Source organism: Drosophila simulans, chromosome 2R, assembly GCF_016746395.2.
Source record: "Drosophila simulans strain w501 chromosome 2R, Prin_Dsim_3.1, whole genome shotgun sequence".
In the NCBI taxonomy this organism is placed as follows: domain Eukaryota; kingdom Metazoa; phylum Arthropoda; class Insecta; order Diptera; family Drosophilidae; genus Drosophila; species Drosophila simulans.
In genome coordinates this window covers 20,775,105-20,798,489 of record NC_052521.2, presented here as the reverse complement: position 1 = coordinate 20,798,489, position 23,385 = coordinate 20,775,105, and the positions used below count along the sequence as shown (strand labels likewise).

Genomic DNA, 23,385 nt, shown 5'->3' with positions numbered 1-23,385 from the left:
TTGAATAATTTATTTTTGATTTTTTCACAATTTATTGTGGCTGCTGAACCCAGGGGTTAAAAGCATGCCTTATTATCGGCATTTATTTTAATTAATGTGCCACACTGGAAAACCAATTATGCGAAGCTGGTGCCTAGGTTTTGGTCAAGGAAGACCACAGATATGTGCTGCCTAATTGGAAACCCAATGCCGAGTGCAACGCAAATGCATCCCGAATGCAGGCCCTATTGGAATTATTGAAATTCCACACCAAATCAACTCAATTAGGCCCGGTGGATGCGAGTTGCCAGCACCAGGAAATTGAAGCCCAACAATCGCCTGTGCTGCTTCTTTTGTCCTCGGCCAGGACTTTAGTTGGGGATTAAGTTTTCAAAGATATTTAATTCAATCTGCCCAAATTAAGTCCCTGGGGCAAATATTCATTTACTTAGCAATGCCGCCTGCCGGTGCAGAAATTCAAACAAACAGGGAGTATTTGCTCATGGAATCATCTTTAAGAAGAGACAATAGAAGTTCCGTAGAGCAAGGACAATAATTTTAATTTGGACCTTGAAACTGTTGTGAATTTAAAGCGGAAATGTATCCTTTTAATGTGAGAAGCCTTGCGCCCTCATGGCTAAAGTTTCGAGTTTTAAAGACCAGGAAGTTGAGCCGACAAAGCAACATTTCGCAGCTTTGGCGGTTTACGGCCAAGGTCCTAAACGCACTTGCCACTTATCAAGGTCCTTTTGGCCAGGCTGCGTCCGCCGTACGCAAGTCATTAGGCTGATGGGTCCGGTTGGCACCGCTCTCCGAGCGCTGGGAGCCCACTGCCCCACCACCACCACCACCTCCAACCAACCACATTATGCATTAATGTAGTTAGCACTCGAGCTCACCTGGGCAGGAATACGGCTGAGGATGGTGGGCAGGACGAGGTGGACCAAGACTAAGCGGACTAAGCGCAGCGTTTGGCCCTCGGGGTGCGAACCATTTTACGCATCCATTGTTTCCAACAACATTTGCTTTTCATCACTTTGTTTGGTGTGCATTTTGCGGGACTGGCTGCCATCAATGATGATAATGATAATCTACGGCCCCTTCTGCGTGTTTATGACTTTTTCACAATGTCGAAATTGGAGGGGCTTGGGCTCAAAACAAAACAAAACGAAAGGAATATGTTTTCCTTTTATAACGCGGGGAAAGCCAAATATTATGTCGTTGGGTTCGAGTGCTTCTCCTGCTTGCTGTTTGCCCGGGCACTTAACCCAGGACCAGGACATGGTGCATCCATGTGCCCCCAACCAAGTGCGTTAATTAGCCAGGGGCCAGTGTGTTTTATGGCCGAGATAGATTCGAATGCGCATTGAACTAAAATTAAATAGATTTATTATTCAATAAATTGAACGCTTATGCTTAGAATATGCTCATCAATCTGCCGTGGCTTGCCACCATCCGCTTGGCTCTGGAGCAGTACAAACTGTGGGGCAATCGAAGTGGTGTGTGTGTGTGTTTGTGTGTGGGGTGCCAAAAGCGCTATTTAATTTTACGACAGATACATTTATGCTTATTACTTGTGTTGATTTTACGTCTAAATATGTCTACGATGCGGTCATAATGGATATGCATGTGTGTTGCTGCGGTGTGATGCTTGCTGTGTGCTTACAAACTAGGTTCCGATATAGTATAGTATATATAGATATATATATAGTATTGTATAGCATATGGCCTACGAGCTAAGTATTGATTGATATGTACAAAAAGCCTTGCAGCCTAACACAAAAAAGGAGAAGTTCGTAAGAGGATAAAACAGATTTCACGCTAAAAACAAATTGGTGTGTGGGAATCGTAACCTATTCATATATCATATATCATATATATACGGGTATTGGATTGGTTGTGTGTATCCGAAGTGATGCTTATGCACTCGCTTATGTAAGTAATGGCTATCGATAACTACACGCTCGCTGGCTTGTCTTTTATGCAAATGTGGAAATGGAGCACACACGCATCCTGTATATACTCTCGATAATGTATATACTCCATGATCTTCTACTGGCGGCATCTCGCACTTGAGTTTCGGTCGGTTGGGGATGATGGTGTGGATGGTGCTGCATGCATGAACATCGAATGCTGGGATGCGCCTAATGCGCTTTTCATGTCCTGTCCACATCCTTAATGCTCCTGTGCTCCTGCCGCATGCGTGTGTATGTACATTTAGGTTCGGCATCTGTGTGCTTGTGTGTGTGAGTTTAACTGCTTTTGTATTTTTCTGAAAAATATGACTTTGGTATTCCTTTCCTTGTCTCTTCTTTCCATGCCGGTTCTCGTTATCCTTCCTAGCTGACCACGGCATCCTTGAGCAGGGGCACACCCACACCCACACCAGCAGCAGCACCACCCACCGCCGAGGCGCCTCCGTTCAGAAGGACTTCGCTGCCCTCCATGTCCTGGTCGGCATCCTCGTTCTCCTGTTTAACTGGCGATCGATGCGATTCCTCTTCAGCGGCTTTCGGCTCCTCCTCCTCCTCATCCTTCTCCTCCTCGGCTGTCGGTGCTTCGGCGTGGCAGGGTGAGCTCGTCCTTGTCTCGCTTTCGGACAGCGGCACATTGGCCACCAGCACTCCCGAGTACTTGACGCCATTAAGCTCCAGATTGACAATCAGCTGCGGTTCGCCGTTATCGCCAGTTCCTGGAAGGGATTAGGGTTTGTATTAGTTCAATGGCCATATGCTTGGGTGGCTGCAATCCAACTACTGTAGTGCAAAACATAACTGAGGTACATCAATTCTTTCTATTCAACTCTCGTTTAAAGGTTTGGATTGAACGTGATTTAAATACTTCAGTTATTTCCGATATTATCTTATTTGCTACCTTGATAAATGCTTTAAGTTGCTGTTTGATATAATTTCGAGTGAACTCACCATTCCTTGCCACTTGAAACTGCATTCCGGACAGCAGGCTCAGCGTCTCGAGGGGATTGAGCTTGCCACTGGACGACGCATCCTTGTCCTCGGCCGGCAGATCCTTCCCTCCACTCTGGGGCTTGGAGCCGCCCTTTTTCTTGGTGGAAACGGGCGAACTGTGACGATGACCCACCGACCCACCGGTGGTGGTCGATGTGGTGGGTGAGTTCTCAATGGCCGAGTCGTCGGACTTGTCCAGATGGTGGGTCTGGTGGTGGTGGTGGTGTCCGTTCATCTGCTGTGGTTCGCTGTCGTCGTGCATGGAGGACGAGTTGCCCGTGGTATTGTGCTCGCCGTGGGCGTAGTCGTCCTCTGGCTCGCCCTCGGATGCGGCATCCTGCTGGTGGCCCATGGATGGGTGATGGAATCCCGCAGCTGCTGCCACAGCGGCCATGTTGTGTGGATTCAGGTAAAAGTTGGCGGGAAAGCCGGGCGGAAGGAGGCCACTGCCCACGCGCTTCGCTGGAGGCGGCTGGTCCACAAATCTGGATGAAGAAGCCAATTTGGTTAGTACTAATGTCTTCTCACGTTATAATACAAAAACTGGATAAAATAAATCAATTCTTTAACAAACTAAAGGTACACAAAGGGGAACATTGGATGCCTCGACTTCCTGACATTTTATTATACGGGTATGGAGCAAACTTACTTGTCATCCTGGTCCACGGGCTCTGGAGTGGGTTCCCGTTCGCGTTCCCGCTTGATATTTGTGAGATTTGGAGGCGAGTCGGACAGGTTCAGGGCTTCGCTGCAGTGGAGAATGGAGAGAACGTAAGTGGTTAGTGTCTTCGCTTTACAGTACGCTTCGCATGCAGGGGGCGCTGTTTTTATTGCCCGAGTAGTTTGTAAGCTAGATGGCGCTAGCAGTCTGTTTGAATTTATTCTAACATAATTCGTTTTACATAAGTAATAAGTAACAAAAACCTGAATTTAGGCAGATTTCAACTTTATGAATCTGCCAAAAACAAAAACCAGTTAGAGTGCGTTCAATCAAACTGGTTGCCACTGAAAACATTTGGCAATTGGGAAATCTCGAAAGGACGGATATCAAAGTCGCACATCGTGAAAAGCTTACCGTTGCTGCGGCGAGGTGTGTGCCGATCCCGGTGGGCTGTTGTTGTTGTGGTACATGTGCCACAGGGCCACCTGAGCACTGAGTGCCTCGTGCTTGCTCAGATCCGGACTCTGCGACCGCTGGCGCTGCTGCTGCAGGTGGTGTTGCTGCTGCGACTGCTGCTGCTGCTGGTGGTGATGCTGCTGCTGCTGTGAGTGCTGCTGCTGGTGGGGATGGTTGGCGCCCAGGACTGGCGGCATGCCCTGCTCCTTCTTGGCCTGGATCAGCTGCAGATACTCCATCATCCGGCTCTCGATCTCCTGCTTAACCAGGTTGGGCATCTGGCCAAAGGCGGGAGCGCCCATCAGGCGGTGATGAGCTGCGGCGGCAGCAGCGGCGGCCTGAGCCTGCTGATTGTTGGCCACCGCGGCATGGGTGACCAGTGCCAGCGGCGACATTTGCTGCATGCCACCGGGCAGGGAGGGTCGCGAAATGGGCGTCTGTGGAGCATAGCAGCATTAGTACCAGAAGGTCTTGGATAATCCAAGCTGCTGCTTTGTGTACTCACCATCGGCATCTGGTTGTGCATGGCCTCGTACTGGCCGTAGCTGGAGCGGCGTCCTTCCCGGCGATTCCCATCGATGGCCGCCTGCAGCTCCGCCGGCGTGCTCAGGTTCTTCTTCTCGCACTCGTACGGGTACAGATACTTCATGTATCTGCAAGATGCATAAAATTATTAATAAGCGCGGCAAACAGACGCTCTAAGCGGCAGCGAGGGAAGGAGAGGGGAGGGGCAAACTTCACGTTGATGTCCTGTTTAAGTTGAATTATCGTGTAAATACGAAAGCGACAGGCAAACAAATCACGATCCCACAGAGGGAGCTCCACGATTGCTGATCGATTGTTGCTTGATCGCTGCAATGTTTGATTGTCCGTTTCTGTTTGTCCCGCATCTTGGGTTGCTGATGGTGTTTGTGTTTGCCTTGGACATAGCTCAACGTGGCAGGTATGAGATTCAAGGGAAGGGATTGAATGGGCAGCAGGGATGGCATATCCACTTACTGGGTGCGCAGGGTGAAGGCGGCACTGGTGATGCTGGAGGGCAGGTGCAGCCCCTTGATGATCTCCTGCCACAGCTTCTTGTTGATAACATCCACCAAGCCGCCGCGGGCTATCACCAGATTGTACAGCTCGTAGAGATCCAGCACCGACTTGGCCATGATCGGCAGCCGATTGATCGGAGTTCCTGAAATGCGATTAGAGGGGGTTTACTAAACATTCGATTCCGAGTTCAGCTGTTTGCGCAATGAAACTTCTTCTTGCACTTGGCTATGTTTTCCATCCAGCTCGTTAAATGCACCAACAAGCAAAACACGATTTAAAGATCCATAAAACAGATTTATCTCCCCAAAGAGTGCAGCAATGCCCCCCGATCCCCATCCTCATCCACATCCCACTCCCACTCATCGATCACGGAGCAATTAACACTTGTAGCCCCTGTAGCAGCTGAAAAGTGCAGAGCGAGGCCGATAAAAACTGAAATAAATCCTAATTGTTGCTCGATTTGAAACACACGCACACACACATACTCGTATATACACATGTTTGTACATATGTTGGTCTGTTTATGGCGGCTAATCATCATCATACACATTGGCATTCTATTGGCCTCTATTTGCTATTGATTTGTACTATTCAAATTTTCGTTTCTACTTCCCTTTTTATTGCACACAGAGAGAAATTCCCTACTAGTTTTGGTACTAAAGTATGGTTCATCTGCTTAAAGACTATTCTATAATCATATCATCTTTCTATTTAGACATCCCACTAAGCATCTTTGCCACTTGAGATCCCCCAACTCTTTTTTCTTGCACGGCACATGAAAACGAATAAAAAACGAATCAACCTGCCTAATTGCTGGCTCTGTACGTGTGTAACTCGAAGTTGTATAAATCTGCGCGGGTTCCTTTCTTTTTTACGATCCAAATACCAAATACCATATCACCCAATGCCGCCTGTTGCTGCCCCATGGATCCAACGATCCAACAATCCAATGATCCAACGATCCATCGATCGATCGACTTTCGGTTTCGTTTTCGTTTTCGTTGTGTTTTATGAGCCCCAGAGGAATCAATCAAACTCTTTGATGGACGTGTTGATTGAATGAAAATACGTTTGTTTTTTATGCATATAAACAAATTGAGTGGCGAGGTGATGCTCGTATCAAAAAGGAATAACACAAAATAAATGAACAATCTGGGATATGCACATGTACCAATTGATCGTCTACAATGTGCCAGGGCAAAAAGACTGTGGATCGCCCAGCGATCGCTGCACGAGCCACATACAAAAAATCTAAATCTGGTCAGGACGCACATAATCAAAGGCAATTTAATGACCAGCTCCGGCCGCCCGTCAATCGAATCGATCATTAAACTCTCCGTCGCATCGGATCGGATCGAATCTCCTGCCCAGGGGTATCGATCCGATCCTAACCGGAGTATCCCAACCGATCGCTGCTCCTGACACGCACATGCCAAACGCCGCCTGCCGACTGCTGACTTATTATTATTATTTTTCCTGCCAGCTTTTTACATTTTTTTCCACTGCGGTCTTTTTGTGGCTTTCAGGCTGAACTCTTTTTGGGGGCACATCTATTTATTTACTCATTCGGCTGCATTTGTTTTCCTAGATGTCAGGCGCTTTTAATGGAAATTAAGGGAAACTTGATCGAGTCTGAAATCATAACGCCACCAGCGCCGGAGGGAGTCGTCGCATGGCCCATGCCGACATAGTCAGGCTCCCAGTTCCCAGCTCCTGGTTCCCATATCCCAAATATCAGGGCGCTGAGCACTGGGAAATAGCTACGAAAATAGCGCCCGCGTTGATAAGTGATTGACGTCTTTTAATTAAGAATTGCGCCGCTCTTCGCTGCGCAAACAACTCACGGCAAGCGATCCACATTTATTTCAAATTTCAAATCACATTTATTTATACACATATATTTGGCATAATTTCCGTTAGTTAGTTGTACAATTGTACAATATCATTCGGTTATAGACACATGGACACGGAATACTCTTGGCCCGAGTCGCATTTTCGGCGCTTCCTTCTCATGGCGGACGACAACTTTAGACAGTCTCATTCTTCCCCAGCAGGCGACCCCCTTTGCCACCTCCTGCTCCAACGCCCCTGCCCCTGCCCCCACCCAAAAAACCCCCTTTGCAGTGACCGCGACGGGTGAGCGTGCATATGTCAAAACTTGAACGCATGTGACAGATTAAAATCCATTAAGTTGTCAGGGATGTTCTACGCATATAGGGACGTGTAAGTATGTTTATTCAGAACATAGATTTTATATACTTTGTATGAAACGTATACGAAATTACATAAATAAACAAATAATGCTGACTTCAGCATGGAGTGTAGATTTCCCTCCCAGGCCATGATTACTAATCAAAGCCATGAGTTTGCATCTAGAAAATTTGTAAATTTAATTATAGTTGGTCATGAACTGCAAAAGTAATTTGGAAAAAGAATACTTTTGCAAGACTTTGAAGTACATTTCTGCTGCCAAGTTTATGCGAGTTTGCCGTGGGTCAACATCACTGTACTCGACTCGTACTATTTCCCTGGAACACGACTTGTGCAAATACAAACAAATTTAATGCCCTCTCAGGTTGCGAGTCTCGGGAAATCGAGGCAAACACACTCACATTCAGCGGGAATTGCAGGACGCTCAAGGATTGCGCTTGGATCGCCAACCGGAAGTCAATTTATTGGAAAAGTACAGTCACGCCAGGCATTAGTAGTGGGTGTGCATGCCACCGATTGTCCTCGCATTCGGTAATGCCCATAATTAATGACAAAAGTGCAGGAAAGCATACTCGCATGTATAAATAGGCATTTGCTCCGATTGCCGCTGCAAGTCGCCTTTAAAATTTAAGTACCAATATGCATATGGTACCCCCCTTTTCCCGCAGTGTGTGCGTGTGCGTGTGTGTGTGACAGTAATTTGAAGTGACAAAATGACAAAAAGTCAGCCACAAAAATGATTTCTCTTCTCCTCTCGGTTTCTCGGTTTCCTTTTCACCAGAATTTCTGCATATTTTAATGGCTCCCCTTTCGCCCGCTCGCGCTGCTCAAAATCAAACGTCAAAGTGCCGAGAAATTTATTCAATTAACATAATTTGAGTGAGCCCCAAAAACACTTGGCTGGCTGAGTCAGCAATCCGTCATCTGGGCCAGGGATATGCAAATGTGAGATTCAAGATACAGCCCCCAATAGTACCGCCCTCCCTCCTCTATGAGCCCCTTGGAAAAACTTCAATGCAATGTGCAACTTACCGCGCTTTTGCATAAACGAGAACAAGTCGTCCAGGAACTCTTTGCGCTTGGGGTCATCATTGATTTCGTAGAGCTGCAATTATAAGCGAAAATGTTTAGTTTTATTAGATTTCATAATCTTAATGTCCACCCGGGGGCGCCAAAAACATTTAACGGCCATTATAGGCATCATTCAAGATTCTTAAGCATTGTTCCTCAGTTATATTCTTAATTTATCGGAAGAAAAATACATTATATAACCATTTTATTAATTGAAAAATGCTAAATGCTATCATATCATTACTAAATTAGTTTTCATGTAGATAAACATACAAAACGAGCTATTATAAGCGCATTAGTGCCAGTTTTGATAACAAAACAATCTAACAAAAGACCCAACAACTTGACTCTTTAGGCCAATGGATTGGCACAAAATGGAGTTTTGGCTCACTTCTGGCCTTTTGTTGGGCCAACAATAGACGCTCACGATGACAGGGGCGCGTGTTGGGTGCTTCCATCTCTGTCGCTCCTGGTCCCTCCCTGCAATGTTGAGCATTGTTTGCTGGGGGTTGATAGAGAAACATTCCCCTAACCTCCAACCCTGCCTCATTTTGGACTTTTGTTCGAGTGTGAAGAGCTCAATGAGCGCGAGTGGCACCACGGATAATTAGGTGATAAACATAGAGCCGGAGATACAAACGAGGGAACTACATAAATGTATCTGCCATTTATAAATTATTATTTATCGTCGCTATGTGCTGCGTTTTTCCTGCGGCTCATGCTTTGACCTTTGCCACCAGGAACCAACCAAGTCTGTGGAGGGAAAAACCCTAGTCACAACTTGGTACGAGTATGTTCAGAATTAATGACAACATCGGAGTGAACTCATCAAATTCGGAATTCATCATACTTTCCGCCTACTGCAAAAAGAAAGAAACGAAGCCGAGCTGCAGATGGAGATGGAGATGGAGCTCAAGCCCTGCACCATCCGTGGTGCACATTCTAAGTCAATGCGAATGATGAACTGCCTCCTTCTCCATCTCCATCTCCGTCTCCTTTCGCCTCTCCACCTCCTCGCATAAATGATTTAAAACCAAGTCAGACTTGGAGCCCCGACTTTGGCCGGGCACTTTGGACTCCAATCCTCCTGCCAACTTCTTTCCCAACTGGCTGGGCTGGGGATATTTTTTATGATTCTCGACGCCCACAAGAGCTATAGGAGCAGTGCCAACAAAACAAAAAAAAAAGAAACCTTCATATATATGTGGCTTTATACCGCTCGGGGTTGAGCCAAACAAAAAATAAATTAATTGAAATTCAACTGGATTGGTTCCTCGAAGGATTCGTTGCTTTTCACTGATGGCACTTTATACATGTGGATGGGATGTACCTCCTGAATTTGATCCTCGGAGATGAGCATTTTGAGCCGCTGCTTTCGTTTCACACTTGTTGAGCTGTTTTCCCGATCTCGGAACTATATTTCACTTGTCTTGCTGCAGTCTTCAATTTATTTCATTGATCAACGCGACGATGCAACGCCATCAAAGGTCGTTTATCAACTAAATTTGTGGCAGGAGTCTGGATCGAAATGCTGCCTGCGTCGCTGCCGCCGCACACACACACGCACACGCACACATGCGCACATGTGTTGTATCTGTGTACCTACATTATTGCCTGCCTGTCTGGGGTACTCGTTCGTATTAATAATCATAAAATGAAGTCCCGCTTTCACGCACAAGGGTTGCAAGCAAACCTGCCTGTGCCCCATTTTCCAATATCTCTCCCGAATTTCGATCCCTAACTTGCATCACAGCAGCCGCAAAACCGTTAAGCGCTACCAATATCTCTCCCAAATCCGTAGCAATAAAGTTATAAAACCGGCAAACGAGAATTCTATCCCCTGCCACGGTTGCCGTAGACCAATCATAATCGTTTTTATAACTATCGAAGATGCTGCTGCCGCTGCCTGAGCACACACATGTTTTCCGGGATCTGGAATCGGGAGTTGGGAATCGGGAGTTGGGATTCGGGATTCGGGGTTCTGGGTTCGGGTTATAAAAATAATCTCACTTATTTGTCGCCTAGACTTAGTGCCCGACAAATCCGCTGCCTGGGTGCTTGAAATTTGAATCCTTGATTCTGGGAATTCTGGATTTCGCCAGATCAATTCCCTTTGCCTGCCCCCGTGTGTGTGGGTGTAATTTATAACTATCAGATACAGATACAGATGCCCTAGCATATGGATGCAAAAAGGTTCCACATTAAAATTTATATGGACAGGATCCCGTTGCACGGACCTAAGTGTTGTCCTGCCGCATCGAGTGCATAATTCGACGGCCAGCACTCACACATCGTTTTCTAGCCGCTGCTTCGGATACAGATACAGATACCGCTACAGATGCAGATACATCTGCAGGTTGCCGGCATATTTATTTAAGAATTTTACACTCATTACTCGAAATGTGTTGAACAGACTTTCCGTTTCGTCGTCTTTTATGTTTTATTCCATCTCTGGGCTCTTATAATTTTCTGGAGAATGCTACAGCTTATAATGATCGTGGACTTGCACTGAATAAATACCCATTAAATGTTAATGAATTCATTGTAATGATTTGTCAAGCCGAAAGTCATTTAAATTATTAAGTTGTTTGTTTTTGGGTTAGAAAAGGGCTCTGCATATTTTAGTCAACGTTTAGTCTTAATAGATTATTGGAATTCCTAAACTTGTTTCCCTTACCATTCACCAGATTTTAGAACGTGATTTACAAAACACGCGCCAAAAAGCGTCGGATTGAAAGGAAATGGCCAATCGCCACGATTGAATTCTTCAACAAGAACACATGAATATATTTATATAGAATATTATTGGAAAATGCTTCGGGCTATAATTAAACATAATTATTCAGTACGTACAGATAATTGACATTGATTAATGAGAGCAGGGCAGAAAGAAACTATATAATACAAGAAATGAGCAGCGAAATGTACCAAAAATAATATTTTTGTTTTACTTGTTGTCTTCGTCCGCGGATGGATGGATGGAAAGATAGATAGATATATAGATAGATGGATGGCTGACTGGCTGACTATCTGACTGGCTGACTATCTGACTGATGGCCAAGACTGAGAACTAAAATCAGAGCAGAGCGCACTGTGAATTTTACTTAAAGTTGGGGAAAGGCGAATGGCTGAGAAGCCAGCGAATGAATGAGCGTATCTGTATCTGTAACTGCGACCGTATCTGTGCGATGCTCTTTCAAAATGTCTTTTCTCGCAGTCGCAGCCAGCCGCTATCGCTTCAATTAACATAATTAACGTTTCGTCTCGTTTCCACAATTAATGAAAGAGCGAAACAGCCATTTTGAATGTGCTGCGAGGGATTTATCCGACACCTACGGAAAGCCCAAGTTGGAGGAGGCCAAAGGGAGTTGTAAAATATATATGTATATCTGGTCAGCTTGGTTTCTGGTTTCTGCAAGCACATCATCATCATTCAAGAGCCGCACACGGTGTAAGCGAAGGTGTTAAGCGTGAAGTTACAGATACATTTGCGGCCAGAGCTGTGGCAAAAGCCCCATCCACGAGAGATACATAAGTATCTTTTGCATTGCATTGCGAGGGTCAAAGTTTTTATAGTGCATAGAGAATGCGGGCTCCGTTTGATGGATAGCTATGGCCACAGCTACATGGCTATTTGGCCGAAAGGGAGCAACGGCGAGAGTGTGTGTGCATTTAAAGTTAATCGAAATTCGGTTTTTATGACCCAAGCGAGGCGAGGCGAGACGAGACGAGTCAGGCCCAACCAAAACGAACCAAAAGCTGTCGAGGTTCACACAGTGTATCCGTATCTCTATCTGTATCTGCACTGTATCTGTATCTGTGTCTCGATTTTGGCAACCACATTTAATGACCACACCAAAAACTGTGAGGATTCGAGGGGATTTCGGGCCTAATTGCTCGGATACTCGGTCAGCATCTGGACCTCACATGCCGGGGGATGCTGACCAGCTATTTTCTCACCAAATTAACGCCCTGAAAAGGGCTACATTAATTGCTCAATTGCAAACCGGAACTATCGTATCGCCTGGAACGCCTCAAGGCGGCACTAGCATTAGCCGTGCCACGACGAGATCCAAAACGAGATCACAAACTGGAGTGCTGGACTGGCGGACTGCAGCGTCTTCCAACTGGTTTCGATCCCCTTCGGCCAGGTGGGACGAGGATGAGATACTTTCCCGCTGGACTGCGACTGGCTATTAGTAGTTAATTGATAGCTTGCCTGCATCTTGTTTACACACAGTTTTGTCGATTTCAATTGACTGGACCTCGGCCCCCGCCCCCTGTACCCGTCCACATCCAACTCCCTTCCCCTCGCCCAGCACTCTACTAACCTGTCTGACTTGTTTGAACTGCTCTTCAAAGCTCCATCCATTATTCTGCTGCGATGAATTGGAAGCCTCGCTGGACGTCGACGAGTTCGATGCGGAATTGGCTGCAAAGTGGCGGGCTGAGTGCAACAGTTAAACACAAATGGATCGCCGCCTGCCACGCGATAGATAGATACCAACCTTCTTTGCCGCTCGGCGCTGCTGTGGGGGATGCGAACGAGAACTGGTGGCCACCCACTCCTGCGCCTCCTCCGCCGCCTCCACCTCCTCCTGCTCCTCCGCCACCCGATCCTCCTGTTCCTCCAGGTCCGGCGGTGCCGCCTCCATTGGTGGCCGCATTGCTATTGGAGCTGTTCGTGGGGGTGGTGCCTCCGTTGTAGCTGCTCCCATTTCCACCGCTGGGCGCCGATGTGACGTGGCCAAAGGCCACCGAGTTGTGGGGCAGTGGGAAGCCCGAGCTGATCGTCGTGGGCAGCATGTTGGCCCCGAAAGCAGCGGCATGTGCTGCGGCAGCGTAGTCCTGTTCCTGCGGGTAAATCAAGGTATTTCCAATATAATACGGATATAAATATCCAATCCTCGACTGAAATTCAGTCAACAGATTTGTCCAAACTTTGGCAGATTGCTTTACAGTATGATAGTAGCTACAGTATCTTCAGCTCGATAGACACCTTAACACTCACCATCAGGCCCACCTTCATGTCGCGCACCTGCATCTTGAGCTTCTCGAGCACGTCGCTGTGCTGGAGATTTGGAATGCTGTGTAGTCCGCCGATGCCCATGAAGCTGCCCAGAGCGTTGAGCGGATGATTCGGCGGCAGTTGATGGTGATGGCTGTGGGAAGAGGATTGTTGCAGCGATCAGGACATTAATCAGGAGCAGTCACTCACCTCAGGGGCAGCTCGGTCTGCGGTTCGGGGCTGGCGAAGCTTCCTCCGCCGCCGGAAACTGTGTGACTCAGGCGGGCTGCAATCGCCGCCTTGGCGCTCAGCTGATGATGCTCCCCATCCACGGAGTCGCAGTCGCGCATCTCGTCGTCCGTTCGATCACCATGTGACTGCACAGGAGGAAAAGGAGATCGTTTGGAAGTGAGTTTTGGCGGTGTAAGGCTCTTACATCTATTTCTTAATACAAAATTTCTCCCAGTGCACCTAGAACCATAAACAAAGCGACCCCTTGTAGGTGATGGGGAATTAATGGCGGCGCTTATGTCAACAAGCTGCCCGCTGCGCCAGCTTAATACGGACACTTTGTCAGGCGGCAAATCGGCAAATCGGAATCAGAATCGATATCGAGGCACTCCGATCACTGACCGCGGATCACTGGGCGTGGGCAGTGGTCATTGATCTAGCTGAAAAGCAGCTCCATCTCGACTCTGGTTTATGGCATGTGCCAAGAGCCACATTAACTTAGGCACGCCGCGCAATTTCAATTGAAAGCAACTGAAAGCCAAAGACTGCGAGTGCTGAAAACAGAAAGCCACTTCCTCCGGCGGGGTGACAACAAAGGTAACCACTTAATAAATTAACAATGCCAGACCCACAAAACGGCAATCAGCCCAGAGCTGTTCGCCCCGCTCCAGGGCCGGTTGGCGGGTTCGGGGGGAGCTACTGGAGCTTCGCTCCTGGCCGGCAGAACTGGAAGAACTGGCAGACCAGTGCCAGCCGTGACTCTTTGCCAAGAAGTCCGCCACGCATGGCCGGGAGTGTTGAAGTCACCAACTGCAACTGCGTCTTCAGCCAGAGCCAGAGCCAGCTAGCTCCAAGTCCGATGCAACTCCATCACGGCTTCTTGGTTTTTATGCATTTGGAGAGGTGCAAATTAAGCGCATCTGTGACTGTGTGCAAATCGGGAATTTTCAATTTAAACACAGCCATCGGAGGAGCTAGAGGAGCTGGAGGAGCTAGAGGAGCTGGAGGAGCAGGGGCCAAACAAAGTAAGCCAGGCCAACCCAAGTCGGTCTCATACTCGTATGCGGCTGTTTGCCGGATCCCCAGTGTGTTCAACATTTATCGCCTGGCTCTTTGGTGGTGCAGCACTGGTGTTGGGGCTTCAAGTGCTGGTGTCGCTGTGGCATAATCATAAGTGCAACCAAAACCAAGGCATAGACAATGCCTCGACCATAGAGAAACGGAGTTCCTGGAATTCTTTGAAGTCGGCGCGAATGCAAAGCGCTTCTATGGCGAAAATGTTGCACATGCGTTTCCACACGCAGTTGCGGTCAAAATGATTACTGGCATGTCTTTAAAAATGCTTTTCAGTATGTATATTTAATCAAAATAATATATTTTATTATAGTTTATGAGGTATAGCACCAGAGTAGACCAAACGTAAACCGACTTGGTGGGTTAGTTAGTCCAACTCGACTCCATCTGTGCATGTGTGTATATCAAATTAATGTAACTTATCGGAGTCGTGCGAAATACATGCAGATGCTCGGTTAAGTGCAGCCACTGTGTGCATGTGTGCGTTTCAGTTGCGCTCTGCTGTTGACCAGGTCCAAACGAATTGTGGTCTGGGCTCCGCCAATGGCCAATGGCCAACATCCAAGCCAACAGCCGCGGAAAGCGGCGGCATGCAGGCCATGCCAACTTGCACCTATAAAATGTCTAATTAATGCACAACGAATTTGTGCCGCTTTAATGTGGCTGGTGCAAGTGGATCGCATGGCTGTGGATACGGATCGGCAGATGGAAATGCTCAAAGAGCGCGCACATGCAATTTATTTAAGATATTCATTAAAAAGCTAACAAAGTAGCAGAGAAGAAGCCATTGCAACTGGTGGTAACATGTTATGAAGTCAACATTTCAAGCCATCTTAACCAATCGAAGTAAATGCAATTAGCTGGAGGATGGAGAAGAGGTTCCACCTTCAAGGAAGAAATCCATCAAAATCACCGCAACAATGCCCATTTCAGATATGGAATTTCGTCGGAATATCGTCGGAGCTTCCGTGGAATATCAATATATGGTCGCAGTAGGCGACGCATAAATCACCGTGAAGCGATAAGGTGCTCCACTTGGAGGGCATTAGGTGCCCATCCAATGGAAGGCGGGAAAACACCCGCACATTGCGGAACTCATGCAGGAAAGTCGACTAATGGCGGTGTACTATCCGCCATATATACATGCATATATGTACCTTCAGATGGCTATGGCGAACCCACCTGGTCGGCGGGGGACACGGCAGTTCCATTAATTTCTGCGTTGATAAAACGCTACTGTTATCGCCAGCTAAACACGAAGTCCCCAACTGCTAAGGCAAGACATTAAATCGCAATTAGACCCACAGACAATGAGGAAAACTCGGCGCTACACATGTAAGATAGAGATACTATTCCGAAACTCAAACAAATGGATGTGGGCATGGGCATTTCGGAAAGGGAATGGCTGCGGAGGGGGGAGGCGGGGCGGCACCTGTGCAATTTACTTTAATAGCTTGCGATGCACCGCAGACGGAGGCAACTATCTGAGTGGCCTGTATAGGAAAAATATTTAATTTATTTGCCACAGACCGTACTTAGCCCCCTCCTCCGCCACGGCTTTTTATCGCTAATTAGTGTTGACATTACATTTCGATAGAAGTGGCTGGAAATAATGTATCTTAATTTATTATCATCGCTGCATTCAGAACTGAGAACTACAAATGCAATTTGCCTAATTTCCATTCGCTGTTCGACAATCGAATGCGACAAATTTGTAGGAAATTGCTTGCAGTTTCCGAGGGCTTCGCCATACGGACAAACGGACAACTGGACAAACGGACGGACAGATGCCGCATGTGCAACATGCCGTGCTAATTTAAAACAAAAGGACGCACCGCTGCGACCGCTCGGAAACCCATAATGCGACAATCCAGAAGCGAAGCTGTGAAGGGCGCTGCCGGCAAACAGGATCAGGATATTGCTACCAGAAGAGAGAGTCCTACATGGCACACATACAGCATACAGCAGCCCATTCGAGGGGCGTTTATTGTGTGAAGGATTAAGATTACGAGCCGGCGAGCATGTGTATCCGCATTTGTTTCTGCTCTTCTGTGGCTCGAGTCGCCGGTTTTACAACTGTATTTCCTTGTTTTTTCGTTGTCCTTATTCTTATTCTTGTTTTTTTTTTTTAGCCCGAACTCTCTTGACAAACTAAGGCCTAATGTCCTTATGACTCAAGTGGGTTCGCCCGGAGTCTCATTTGAGGATCAGACCGGGGCGTACTGGCGTCTTAAGTTTATTACGTTCGTCTTATTCAAATCGTAGGTCTGAGTAATTAGCCACATTGTTTAAACTTTGAAGAAGTGCAGAGTCCTAAACTAATAAAGCAAGCAGTTCTTCAGGGCTAATGAAGAAAGGAATTGTAGGTATTTCGATATAAATTTATCAATTTATTATAACGAAGATCTCCTTAGAATTGTGATCCTAAGTATTTATTTATAGGCAGGGCAGGAGTGTAGGGTTACAAACATGTGCTGACAGATATCTCTCCTATAAAAATAGAACCGTAGAAATATGTCATATCGTGATGCCTGTCAAAATCATAATCTTGGATGACACGATGGCCTCTGGAGATGGATTCTTCGCTGCCCCCGGAGTCTGTAATCTGCGGGAGATTTATTGGGATTTGCGTATATATTCGGAATCAATCCACAGACAAATCTGCTAATTGGAACGCAGCCAAGACTAAAGATTCTAAGCCATTGTTAGCTGGAGCCAAACCGTTAACAGGCCATCAAAGAATCCGTTTTTATATGCCAATCAACCCCTTGAGTTGGTTCCTTTTAGGTTTCCGTTCCGCTGGCACATGTGTGTGCTCGGATCTTATAACTGAATAAATATATAAATAAAATTACCCATTTACGCATCCACCCCGTGGCGAATTATGTATTTCAACGCGATGCAACTGCAGCGGAATATTCGAAAGCGAAAAGAACTGCAAGCCAGCGGCTAAAAACTGCGGAGATGGAAAAAAGCGAAAAATAAATTTGTGTAAAAAGGGACGAAACATGTGCAACGTGGTCTGCGTTCGGGCAACGAGAGCATGGAAATAAAATTAAAATGCAAAACGTATCTGAAAGATACAGATACACGTACGCACACAGACGCGCGCTCTTAATGGTCGTGTGTGTGTGTGCGTACAAACGCGATTTCATTCGCTCGCCAAGCGTCGAAGCGGAAAAAATAAGGCGAATAAAATATAAAAATGGAAACAACAAAAGCGGGCCAACAAACACACACACACGCACATGCATGCACAATGGCAAAACATAATGGCGCTGGCTGTACAGAGTGCAGGCCTCCTCCCCCTCCCCCTCACCAACCCAACCCCCTTAACCCTTTTTTAGCACGCACGCCCATGTAAAACGAGCGCGGCGGGCAGACGAAAAGTTTCGCGTAAACAATAAAAGATACAAATACAAAAAACAAAACCGGTTAAAAACAAAAATAAAAAATACGAAAGAAAAAAAGGAACGCAACGGTTAAACGGCAATAGTTGGGCTGGGTTCCTTCTACGTTCGCCAGGGGCGTAGTCGGGCTTTTAATCAGAAGGGCGCTAGATAGCGGGGCACACAAAGAAAGATACAAGATACTCGCTCTTCTTTTGCTTGGCTTCGGAAACAGCATATCGTAAAAACAATGCATAAATAGAAAACGTATTAGCTAATTTAAATTACACTCTTGCCGAAAACCAATAAACGGATCATAATGGATCCAAACATGGCTCAAACTACGCCCCTGCTGTCTGGCCAACTCCGTGAGTCGCACTTCCCGAAGCTCCAGCGACCGGACCGACTCCTTGTCCGGCTGCGGGGTGGATTCACTGCGTCTAGCTTCGATTGCAGGCGGCAATAATTAAAAACTGCATTATTTTATTGCCTTGGCCAGCCCGCAAGTCCGCCTGCCCAGGTCTCCTGGCCTCTTGGCCGCTCTGTCTCCTGGTCTTCTGGTCTCTGGAGGTATTGGTGGCCGTCTGGACGGCGAGAGAGCCCACTTTATTGGATGCGAGTGGCGCAGGGCTTGTTACAGTCGCCCGCCCGAAATATATCTGTGTTTTATGACTGGGTGTCGCCACATGAGGAAAGTTTCTAAGACCGCACTTTCCACCATTGTTAATCAGGAAATGAAACACACAAATAGCTACACTACTTGGCTAATATGGCAGAAGCTCTTCTCAGATACTTATTGCCAAATGTTTAGCCAGTGCAAATACCCCAATTTTAATGGGTGTACCTTGCTTAATTCCCCAAAAACACTGCGTTTACGAATCGATAATAATTACGTATGTACGTATGGATTTCACTTGCAATTGCTTGGCTTCTTTATACGAATGAAAATTGTGGCAGGGCTGTTCAGGTGCGAAGTGATGGAAACAGAGGAAAACAGACAAACATCAAACATCAAACAAGGATCTTTTCAGTGCCAAATGCCAAATTAAGATTGCTGTTTGCCAGCGCGGTTATTCAATTTGTTGGCGCTCACGCGATTTTCTCGTTGGCCAATTGGCACGCCCATTTCTGTTTGTATTCGGCGAAAGGGAGGGCGATATGTGCGGCGCAAGCGAGAGGGCTGGGTTTTATTAGCGCGATGATAAATACACTTTTTATCCAGGCCCCCGAGCACACACACACACACATACAGAGAGGAATACACACAGATACTCGGTTCGTGCCCTCGCAAATTCGCATTTTGTTTTGCGATTCGCGATCGTTTTTCGCAATCGGCAGCTGTACTGGAAAAATCCAATTAACAGTTTTATTAGCTATGGTTGGCAAAATAATTCATAAATTCATTAAAAACAATACGAAAAGCGCAAACTGTAATACTGCCAATAATAATCATATTTTTTACGAGCTCTTTCTGCCTTTACGGCCCTGTTTTCATTGGCGTTTTGTGCCGTTCTGACATTTGTCGCCATGCACTTTTGAGTGCCGCCAACTGCATTAGTAGTTAATTAAATTTCAACACCCCACCCCCCCCCTAATATGCATACATATATCCGATTGACGTGACAAATTCCCTCCTCCATTTGGCCAGTTTCAAGTTCGCGCTCCCCAAACTAAAAGCAAAACAAATTTCGCTTGTCATTGCGGTGGAAAGCGCCACCGAAAATCATCCCATTCCATTTCATTCCATGATGGCATGGCCATCCCCCAAAGGCCCCACCAGATACTTAATCAAATATTTCCCCTGCCTTCTGGTTATGCAAGAAGGAGGAGGAGAATGAGAAGAAGAGGAGCGCCATGAGCCCCCACAAAGAATTTAATAAAAATCGTTGCCTGTCAGCGTACAAGAAGCCAAACAAATTATAACAGGTGCCGCTGCCGTCCGACCCAAATGATTTCTGCGTTCCAGTGGCGCAGGGAAAGGGGGATATGCGGTGTAAGCCAACCCCACCAGTTAGCCAGCCAAGTGTGAAACAGTTAACTCGTTTCGGTAGTAAGCGTAAATGGAATGTAATATTCCATTGATACAAATCATAGGGCTCTACATCTATGTACTTATTCCTAAATGCCAGATCTTGCAGCTGAGCTTGATTCCCATGGAACTAAGATGCAATTAAGTTTACAACTCTTCCAAAATTTCTGGCTGGCGCACTAAAGCGGTCATAAATAAATGTGGAAACGACGCTGGCCGAATCGGAATCGGAGCCGGAGTGTGAATCAGTGCAAACACCAGCAGCGGCACCAGTTAACCACCACTGAGATTTTTGGGGGGGTTCCCCCAACCCGAGGCCGGTGTGATTTAATGTGGGAACTGCGCCTGGAGCACGTGCAGCGCTCGGAGTGAATCCACTGGACGGGCCGGCTGGAAAAGGAATCGGAAGCCAATTGTCTCGAGTCATGTTCGCCGGCTTGATTTAATTTAAAAACGATTCAAAAATTACAGACAGCAATTCGGCAATAATTTTAAACTCTGCGTTTAACCCATGTAATTAAAGTGGTGCTCGGATGACGATACTGGGCATTGGGCATTGGACCATACAGCATGGACCATTGGGCACGACTTCTTCGCTGGGACTGGGTTTCATTCGAGAATTTATGACTTTTTGACAGCCCACATTATTGTTTAATCGTGACTTTCGGGCTGAAATTGGAAATGCGAGCGAGTGGCGGTGGCAGGATTTGATTTGAATAGAACTGCGGATCGGATGTGCGAATGACACCAGCATGTCGGTCCGATCGCAGTGGGGTTAATTAGACAGCACCCACATGCGGACCCTCAATTGAGGAACCCGCAATTAACACCAGCCCAGGCCCACAAGGAGCACACATCGATCCGGGGGATGACGAATGGGCCTGGAGAGCCGAGATTCACTCACTGTTTGCACAGCCCATCGCTCCTCCGCCTCCGCTTCTTGGCCAAAAGCGAGGCTATTAAAAATTATTATGTAAATAGCCAGACCGACCGGCCGGCAGTGAGTGTATAAAGTCTGGCTCATTGTTGATCGAGCCGGCAATGTCTATTAACAATAATAAAAATGAAAGGAAAACAAAGGGGCAGGAAAAGACTAACAAGAGTTTTATTGAATTGAAGAAGTCGCGACGAGATGGAGATGGAGATGGATATGGAGATGGATATGGAGATGGGGATGGGATGGAGCTGGCGATGAAGGTGCATACCTGACTGAAAGCGAATGGCCGAAAGGCCTGAAAGGCAATAAAACCCATTTAATATTCATTTAAGGTACTAACAAATAATGCAAATATTTGAACAATTTATTTACATATGAACGCCATCAAAGAGCTCGGATTGAAAGATCTCTTTCAATCGGTGGAAATTGTGAACGATCCGATCGCTCGGTTTTGGGTACCAAAACAGATGAATCTATTTGTGTTCACGAGTGTGCCATGCACTTAGCTCGATCAACGTGTGAGTGTATATCGCGCTGGACGTGAGTGTGTCGCCACAACAGCCGTCTTGTATGCGACCATTTAGCATGTCACCTTTTAACGGCTCTCCGGCAAACTGAAACGCCAAAAAGCCAAAAGGCAGCTCCCCCGTTTCGAATTCCCCTCGAATCTCCGCAATCTCCCGATTGAATAAACATATTTTTTTAACATTATAATTACGTTTTGAATCATCTGCAAACAATGTGAGTCGGTTGCAGGAATTGCCTTTGCTTTCGAGCACGAAAGCAGAAAACAAAGCTGAAGTATAAGTTGCTACCCAAACAAGAGATCATTATGGCCAAAAAGCGATCGCTTTTGGCTTTTGGGTAAGGATTTCCTCTAAGTGCCGACGGCAAATCGGTGTTACTTTCCGACTGAATAAATGGCGCACCTGTTTGAGTATCTTTGCCCATCAGTGTCACTCGTTTTCCATTCAATCTCAAGACTCAATACTATTTTTCGCGTGGCAAATGGATATTGATGCATTAGTAACTCAAATTACCAGACGGTCGCGAAGAAAACGAAGCAGATTCTATATATGATGGATAGATGAAAGGTGGGATATCTTATTAATTTTCGCGCTTGACAAATTTCATTTGGTTAAAATAATAATAATACCTCGAAACGCTTCTGAGAATTATTATGGGAAAATGAATGATTTTCCATCAGTGGCTGATTGTAAGCAATAACCATGAATTCCGTATATTTCTTCATTATTTGTGTTTCAATGCTACATGTTTGTTTACATAATTCATTTGTATATTTCATATCAGTATTTTACGATGTGATAATAAAGAGGTAATTTAGCGGCACTTACTGACATACTTTTCACCTGGAATCTTCTACTGAGTATGATTATGCCAATTAAGTTTATTACTTGAATGTATGACATTTATTTTAATGCCAACTAATCAGCGTGTCACATCAATTTTAAAAGGGAAAACATAATATTTCGGAAGATAATAATCCTTTATAATAAAGTTCCTTTTCTTACCAAATCGTCCCCCAGATCGGAATCGCGTTCAATATTGCTGGTTGAACGACCGCTACAGTCCATAGTAGGGTGCACTCGCAGTTGCATTGAGGCGAATTGGATCACCCTGCTCGAATGTCACGAATATAAGGAAAACAACGAATATGACGAATGTTGCGGTTGATCAAAGACCTGCGCAGCCCTTTGATACTTTGATGTTATTTCCTTAGCTGGTGTTTAATTGGCACAGCACACTTTTGTTGTGTTGTTTTTAGCTTCTATATGGCATTACTTTGCGGCCAGCATTTGATTTTTTTTCGTGAGCGCGAACCGTTACTTGTGATCGTCGATCCTCTTTGCACCTTATTCTGGATGGAAAACAGGAGAGCGCGCTTAAGAACCGTTCACTTGCATTTATGCCTTTCTGTTTGTTTGCAACTGTTTGCGGTTGTTTAGTGCGTTTTGGTTCCTAGGTGCATAGAATGCTTCTCACTTAAATTATAGATCAAGAGTTTTACTGCTCACACGCTCACACACACAGAACACGATTGTTATTAATCCACATTGCGACGTTATCTAATTACAGTGATGTGTCCATTTGAAAAGCCGTTATCCGACCGCACGGAACTCGTCTCGTTCACTCGAAAGTTCAAATCGGTCTGAGTAGCGAACAAGAAACTGGCGAATAAGACACCGACACCATCTCACAGCAATAGCAACAAGTTGCTGCAACATTCCCAAATGTTGCCGGAACGGCCGTTCAAATCGAACGAATGGAATTGTAGCACGTTCCAATTCGCACTCGTTCCCCGAACTCGTTC

The 23,385-nt window shown here is 46.2% G+C and overlaps 1 protein-coding gene across 3 annotated transcripts; it reads right to left on the bottom strand.

Annotated features, from left to right (window-relative positions):
- Positions 1-1,351: 1,351 nt before the first annotated feature.
- On the bottom strand, positions 1,352-23,257 carry LOC6735910 (protein dead ringer). 3 transcript variants are annotated; one of them, XM_016168816.3, is made up of 12 exons: positions 22,586-23,257; positions 13,604-13,770; positions 13,397-13,547; positions 12,894-13,239; positions 12,717-12,832; positions 8,347-8,419; positions 5,062-5,245; positions 4,568-4,715; positions 4,021-4,499; positions 3,595-3,693; positions 2,904-3,430; positions 1,352-2,671 (listed from the first exon to the last, which is right to left on the bottom strand). In XM_016168816.3, the coding sequence occupies exons 1-12, from the start codon at positions 22,670-22,672 to the stop codon at positions 2,319-2,321; spliced, it is 2,730 nt and encodes a 909-aa protein (XP_016029266.1). In that variant the 5' UTR covers positions 22,673-23,257; the 3' UTR covers positions 1,352-2,318. The 3 variants fall into 3 exon arrangements, with proteins under 3 accessions (XP_016029266.1, XP_016029265.1, XP_039148359.1); XM_016168815.3 differs by having other exon boundaries at positions 12,717-12,817; XM_039292425.2 differs by lacking the exons at positions 12,717-12,832; positions 12,894-13,239; positions 13,397-13,547; positions 13,604-13,770; positions 22,586-23,257 and adding an exon at positions 9,716-9,915.
- Positions 23,258-23,385: the final 128 nt, after the last annotated feature.

Coding starts and splice junctions, on each gene's coding strand:
- LOC6735910 (XM_016168816.3), bottom strand. CDS start 22,672: ATGCAACTGCGAGTGCACCCTACTATGGACTGTAGCGGTCGTTCAACC. Junction 4,716..5,061: donor GCCTTCACCCTGCGCACCCA/GTAAGTGGATAT, acceptor TGCATCTTGCAG/ATACATGAAGTATCTGTACC. Junction 4,500..4,567: donor TGCACAACCAGATGCCGATG/GTGAGTACACAA, acceptor TATGCTCCACAG/ACGCCCATTTCGCGACCCTC.